The 7,384-nt window shown below is 31.9% G+C and overlaps 1 protein-coding gene across 1 annotated transcript; it reads right to left on the bottom strand.

Annotated features, from left to right (window-relative positions):
• Positions 1 to 809: 809 nt before the first annotated feature.
• LOC131639151 (protein MRG1-like) lies at positions 810 to 7,011 on the bottom strand. The gene is made up of 11 exons (XM_058909659.1): positions 6,758 to 7,011; positions 6,149 to 6,202; positions 5,502 to 5,515; positions 4,862 to 5,007; positions 4,415 to 4,450; positions 3,414 to 3,454; positions 3,101 to 3,202; positions 2,426 to 2,505; positions 2,152 to 2,321; positions 1,636 to 1,720; positions 810 to 1,179 (listed from the first exon to the last, which is right to left on the bottom strand). The coding sequence occupies exons 1-11, from the start codon at positions 6,893 to 6,895 to the stop codon at positions 1,098 to 1,100; spliced, it is 948 nt and encodes a 315-aa protein (XP_058765642.1). The 5' UTR covers positions 6,896 to 7,011; the 3' UTR covers positions 810 to 1,097.
• Between the last annotated feature and the right edge of the window lie 373 nt (positions 7,012 to 7,384).

Genomic DNA, 7,384 nt, shown 5'->3' with positions numbered 1-7,384 from the left:
ACATATATTTTTATTTTTTCTTCGTGATTTCATCGTTTTAGTGTGACGTTGTGTTAGTTGTCATCTTATTGTGACGTTATTTTGTTTTTCTATTTTGATGCAGTGTTTGTTTTTCAACTCAGTGCATATTTAATCAATGACTTTGACGTCATCAACACTCCAGACTCAGAGACATTTCAATTTCGTCATATTTGTAGGCGGTCACATTTGCAGACATTTTACCATTATATGTTATTAACGTGGATGTTGTGAGTTTGTTTGCAGAGCTATCCTTTTAAGTTTATAGCACTTTTAAACTTATATTATTCAATGCATTCTATTAATTCGAATTTGATCGAATAAATTTGAATTTGATCAAATGAATGTCATTTTTAGTAAAAGAAAAAATCTTAAAAGCCATGAAATGTGTTAGAATCTCAAAATATGTTGTTTCCAAGTTATAGTTTGTGTTTACTAGAATTTTAGAAGTGTAAAACAGTTTTTAAAGTTTTTTTACTATGTGCTTTGGTCAGGTATAAATTTAGCTTGAGTGCAACCTAGTGAAAAATAGAAGGCTATTTTACCCCTTTCAACACTAGTACGCATCCAAATAATGCTCCAAATAAGCCATCAAATTTTGCACATACAGATGCAAAGCTTCAGATGATTTGTGCAGTCTGAATGTATACACTGCTATAAAGATGAAGTTTCTCAAAAGAGGGGGCAGAGTGGAAATTAATGCTCTAAAAATAGTGATTTAGAGACCCCAAACAGGGCCCAGCCTAACTATATTTCACCAACAGCTCCTAAATTAACTTTGGATGTATAAATTTAAAATAAACACAATTTTTGTACTATTCAAATGTACACTTCAAGTCGTGTAATCCAAAAGAACACTGTCTAGCTATATGCAGTAGTTCTTTTGAAAATGTAGTGGTGGGAAAATATCTATATGGAGTCATCAGATGTTTTGATTCACAAGTATTCTGTAAACTTTAAAAATTAAAGAATGAATTAGGCAATATTATTATTACAACAACAGATTTCCAAGGGAGAGATATATATGGCAATCATTAAGAATACAACAGATGAGGAAGACTAGGAATCAAGAGTGACTCTCATTCATCCCTTCCCTTCCCTTTTCCTTTTGTCCCATCATATGCTGAGAGAAAATAAGTGCTTTGATTTTTCTGCAAGAACCTGCAATCAGTTTTTTTCATCAAACCAATAGCAACAAAATTCTAGAGAAAGTAACATGCATTTTTTTTGTAATATTAATATCTATCATAATAGTTGCAAATCCTAGCTCAACTGACAAAAATCGATATTACTAGATTGAAGCCAACAACAGGGTTCAAACGCGAGCTCTCACAGTTGTGAGTTTACAGTGGTTATTACCATTTCGCCGACAAATCTAATAGTCCAACTCCTTGGAATTTATTGCAATTATCAATTTGTACACAAGCTTATGAAGCCAAAATTTTATTGGCTATTAAAGCAAGTACATCAATATTTATTTGACAGCTTTTGACATTAATTCAGCTAGGAGCATAGTGCAGTATTTATCAGGACTCTTAAAAAGTTATCACATTTCAGTAAGGATCCAGTACAATAGAATCTAATATCAAATATAATGAGATGAGTATAAACGTTTACTTGAGAAAGTCAAGCAGTTTCAGCTGCAAGCGGTTTAATGTTTCCTCTTCAATGTTCACATATGCCAAAAGCTCAGGTAACTTAACTGCAAGCACAGGAAAAAATCTGATTGTTTTACGGATACATTTAAGAAACTTCTTTCAGGTATGTTCAAATGCTACACCCTTAATAGAAATATATTGTCTCTAAGAATACTCCATTGTTTCAATGGCTGAAATAAAAATAACACTGCAGAGAATCACTAAAAATTCTAGCAACTAGCCAAAAATCATTGAAGATTCAGCAATCACCGGAGAAAATTATGATGGTTTAGCAAATAGTAAAAAGGGAGGGTCAAAACCAAAACTCCTAGCCATGACTCTTGAAATTTTCAAACTTGAGATGCCAGAAACAAGATCCACAAGAAACAAGGATCACAAAAAATATTTCCCAAGACAAAATGAAAGTACATGTGCCCGCATAGGGTATCCTCCTTCAGAGCACACACGTAAAAGCAGAAAAAAGTACAGAACATACCAAAGAGGCGTAATAAATGTTCAGCCCCATATATGGTTGATGGAGACACACTGTCCACAACTGCTTCATTACATTGCTTGCGTTCTTTTTTATATAAGAGCATCATAGGCAATGCTTTATCAAAATAACACCTTATTCCTTTCAAAACTTCCCCTGTTGAATCAGCCGCCCTGTATTATAGAAACACATTGTAGATAGATGCCTTCATCATTAGTCCAAAAACTAGATGTATGGGATGAAGCATAAGAATTTTTATTTAGAAATAATTTCTTACGCGCTGTCTTTCTTTGACTTGTATTCAAGGTACTTTGTCAGAATTTCATCAACAGTGGGTGAACGAGGAAGTTTCACAAGCTGCAGGGAGAAACGTAAAAAATAAAAATAAACATGTGATGAGATTATTAACTCACTAAAATAGGTTATCACTTTATAAAGTAGTAATCAAATGATAAAATGTTAAACAATCATGCATTGCATCAGAATGAAAATAATGTCATCGCATAAATATTTGTAAGCTAAAAAGGATAGGTTTAAATAGTCAGATATTTGAGAGGCAACAATGACACATTGTTAAAGAACAAAGGAAATTGTATGCAATAGGTCTACAATTTGTACAGAAAACTAATAAAACATGTATTTTCATTTTAATATAAATTACAACCCAAAAATTGAGCATTTGTGCATTTTGGTCAAGGAAGCCTAAAGAGATGAAAGCAATTTGAGAAGACAATTCTCTAGATATCCAAAAGAGAAGAACCAGCGCCGCTGGTGTCTGTAAGATCATTGTCGAATAATTCAGCTACTATATAATATATGAAACATACATCAAAAGAAACAACTTAACTCACGGTCATCTGTAACCTTCATACAAGAAACATACATCAAACTCTAACCCTAATATGCGAGAAAATAATAACTGGATAGAGTAAACTTAATTATCTCCATTTACCTTATCTTGCTGATTAACAAAGTCCCAGTCATCAACAAGTTGTTTCTTTAACGATGCAGGGATTTGAATTTTAAAAAGCTTTTCAACATTCCCGCTGCCCTTCTAATAATTAGAAAATCACACTTAGTAGAACGTTTCCAGTCAAAAGGATTGTGGCAAAATGAAGGTATTTGCATTTTTAAGGAAATGTGAAATGAAAATAGGTACAATTACTATATGATATGAAGAGAAATTCAATGAAAATTGTAAACCTTCTGGATCTTAAAATAAGGAACATGCAGACAATACAATTAAAACATCGTATAAACCAAACCTCAATTCCTGAATCATTCTTTCGTTTTTTTCCTTTTGACACTGCACAGTTTGACATGTTAAACTTATTAGTGAAGCCAAGCTGATATAAACACAGTTATTTTCACATCAACAAATCAATGAAGACATTGCATTCAAACAGAAGAATTGAGGTCCACCTTATTGATTAATAACTAGTGTGTTTAAATGGAGGGATCATGAAAAATGATTGTCAGGCATAAATATCGATGAAATAGCCCATGGCTTAAACATAAGTATAAAAAACTGAAAGAAAATTTTATACGGTTTAGAAGCTAGATGAACTTAATTTATTTAGAAGGAAAATTCATAATTAATATTTATATTCAACAAATCAAAATGATTAATTATAAACAGGTTAGCTGGAATGGATTATTTCATCCTGGCCAAAAAAGAAGAGCATCTTCATCTTAAAATCCAATTATGTAGGATTGAATACCTAATCCAAAAAAAACTAATACTTGCAATCACAAAAGTTGAAGCTTAAGAAAGTTATCACGGGACATCTTAAAAAGAATAAAATGTGCCATCAACAATTTGCTTAAGGCAACAAAAATTAATTATAAACAATGCTAAACAAAACAAAAAGGCTTTCTTGACTAATTAGATTTGTCTCCTTAACATAGTGTCATAGCCCACTTATTAGATGGAGGTTATTGGCCTTTTCAGGGATATATGGGTAAGAATTGTTATGGGTCGTATATTAGACTATTTGGCACAGCAATCAGGTAACCAGCAAAGTGGGTAATTTTTTCAGTGGGATATTAAATCCAAAAAAAGGAAAACCAAGAAGAAGAAAAAAGAAAGAAAAAATTCAAGCCTCTTCTAATCAAATGGTTCAAAATTTTGCGATAGAAATTTGGTCCTATTGAGCGTGAAGAAAATAGTCAAACTAAATATTAAAATACATAATTTAATGAAATTTAAAGGAAACTGAAAAGATGAAATTTAAAGGAAATTGGGAAGATGAAATTTACTGAATACCAGTGTTCTTGATGTCTTCTTTATCCACTTTGGCATCTACAGAATCCAAAGAAAATGTTAAATAAGAAAATGTTAAATTACGAAGCTAGCAAAGCAGAATAAGGACACATATCATAATAAGGATTTTGTGCCCGGGCAATTGCACCTACATATTGTTAAGTGATTAAAAATGTGTAGGTGCAATTGACTGGTAAGGAATAGAAATGTCCACATCTGTGACTCATATACATATCAGATACAAGAAAGACACTTAGTATAGAGGTGTTTGATAATTCAATGCACATCCCAAATATTCTGGAGAGAAGCACTAACAGAGAAACCTTTTACATTTACAAACACATACTAGGAGTCTTTGGAACCCCCTTGCCAGAATAGAAGTTTGTTATTCAAAAGCTACAACAAACTGTAATAATACAATATCTCCACTTGAAAGAGAACATTTCTCACCAGTAGAACTTTTGGCCTTTCCTTGATTTGAACGCCCAGATTTAACATTCTTGTCTACACCTTGCTTTTTGTCTAAGGCATGCTGTTTCACAACATTCGCTTCAGTATGTTTCATTAAACGGCTCTCACCTACCCATTCATCCCAACTGTTGGAAATATATCAGACCAATGATAATATTAAAAGATCATGCAAACATTTAATTGGTCATTGAATTAGAGATAAGGAACATGAATTCATTAATAAAAACGGGAAGAAATACAATTTAACCTTTTACATGTAGTTGATGCAAAACATTTATGGCAACATAAGCCACAATAAAGGCAATTCTCTCTAGAAAGTTATAGATCAGCATTACAAAGGCCATGTAAACAAATTGTCAAACAAGTTCCAATAAGACCCTTGCGTACCACTTCCATTGACATTTAACATTAGAATTTGACTTTGGAAATTTGTCAAGTATTAACTCTGCTGCTTACTTAATGGTAAAGCTTACATCAATTTTGAGTCGCATGCACAAGAACGACTAAAGTATTTTCAGAAAATTGTAAACTGATAGTTTGGAGCATGATCATTTAAGACTGGTCATTTGTACCTTTATTACTTGATGAAATAAACTAATGGAAATGACAAGAAACTCACTTTTTATTCCAGCCCTGCAAAACAAAAGCGTAAAGCAACCCATAATCAATACTATATCCTGTGAACACTTAGAGTTTCGGATTAACTTATCAAGTGAATCACTTTGTCAAATTTGGCAAGATAAATATTAGTAGTTTAAAAAATTAAATTAAACAGAGGCAACGGTAAAAATGACTTTATATCTAATTAAAGTTTACATACTTAAGTTTGAAAAAAACTTCATTTTGCAACCCCGTTTACTTTCTAAAAACATTTTAAATACTGATTATCTAAATTTTATGTTCGTTTTAGATTGCCAACAAGGAGATGCAAGGCTCATGTAGTGAATACTTGTGATAGAGAGAAAATAGAAAGCAGACTGCGAAGGTATTTTCAAAAATAATGAAAGCAATATTTTGGCATTTTCAAATATTTTGAAAATTCTAGATCTGTTCTCAAAAATTGTAAGTGAAGATAGTTTGAGAGTGAAAATGAAAATAGGAAACAAAGTAAACAGACTCTGCTTGCAAAAAATCCTCCCCTTACTTCCATTTCAAATTGACTTTTTAGGCAAAAACTGGATTCAAATGTTCCAAACTAAAACCGAACAATAACTTGAGTCCGTGAAACAATATCTACCAAGAAGGAAATACTATGGTTAAACTTACAAGGTAGTGAACAAAGTATCTCCATTCATTCTTTCTGATCTCCGCCTTTTGCACCTGATGAATAAACCATACAATAACTTATAAAATCACAAGGTCAGAACAAGATATACACTTTGTCTCTGATGTACATTAGGTTTACATACATCGAATAAGAACTTCATCAAAATAGCCTTAAAAACACTCTCAATTCAACATCTTACTATTATCCACCCTTTTCTAGTAAATATACAAATCCTATGATCAAACATTCAATCAATCACACATTAGAAAAAATTTGTAACAATTTTAAGAAACTTTAACAATTTCAGTCAAAGCAAGTAGAATCAACAAATTTTAACAATTTTCTGAAATAAATAATTTTAACAATTTTATGAAACAAATAAAAATGTAAACTCTAAAACACTGAACCGAATCCCTAATCCCCAACACAGAAAAAGCAAAGTTTGGAACGGTTCCTGACAGTTAGTGACTGCAAAGTTAAATTTCTTTACAAACACGGAATTGGCGAATTCGAAACAAGTATAAACAATGAGAGAAAAACTGAGAGGAGAAAGTATTGAAAATGATAATTGGAGAAAAAATTGAGTACAAGGGGAAAATGAGAAGTACCTTTGCTTCGTAGATGCGGGGACCGTGGTAAGCGAGGACTTTCTCGCCCTCGGAGTAAGTGCTTGAATCGGAGGGAGGAGCGTCGGCAGGAGGAGCGTCGCCGGAGTTAGTGGAATTGTCCTTGGAGGAATTTCCCATGGTGGAAAGAGAGAGAGAGTGTGAAGTGGGCGGGAACGGAAAACGACACGCTGTTCGAGAAACCAGCGATTATTCGGACAGATTGAAGAATCAATATTCAGTATTTAATAGGCAGTTTTTGAGAGTTATTTTTCTGTTGGAATTTTTGATTTTTTTTTATGAAGGAGTTTTTGTTTTTTAATTTTTACACATGTCTTTTTTTTATTCTAGCAAATGTTTTCACACTATGAGATTTTTATATATAGAAAGAAAACATAATTACATAAAAGAGAAATGTGTTTATACGGACATGTTTTTTGTGATCCTAACAAAAATTATATATTTATAAAAGTAATGAGTAATGTTAGATTTTTAATGCACAACTAATATAAAATTGAGGTAATGACTCCTAGTACATTTATCATGTGTTATATATTTTAAATAATTTTTTAAAATAAAAAAATGGTTACATAAATCAAAAGAAAAAAAACAATAGCAATTTAGTTTTAA

This window comes from Vicia villosa, linkage group LG1, assembly GCF_029867415.1.
Source record: "Vicia villosa cultivar HV-30 ecotype Madison, WI linkage group LG1, Vvil1.0, whole genome shotgun sequence".
NCBI lineage: Eukaryota > Viridiplantae > Streptophyta > Magnoliopsida > Fabales > Fabaceae > Vicia > Vicia villosa.
The sequence above is the reverse complement of the archived record's forward strand: the minus strand, read 5'-3'. Positions and strand labels throughout refer to the sequence as shown.

Excerpts from the sequence above, each read along its gene's own strand:
- LOC131639151 (XM_058909659.1), bottom strand. The coding sequence starts at position 6,895 with ATGGGAAATTCCTCCAAGGACAATTCCACTAACTCCGGCGACGCTCCT. Across the intron at positions 2,506-3,100 it reads TTGTTAATCAGCAAGATAAG|CTTGTGAAACTTCCTCGTTC; the intron begins GTAAATGGAGAT and ends TTCTCCCTGCAG. Across the intron at positions 1,721-2,151 it reads ACATTTATTACGCCTCTTTG|TTAAGTTACCTGAGCTTTTG; the intron begins GTATGTTCTGTA and ends CTGTGCTTGCAG.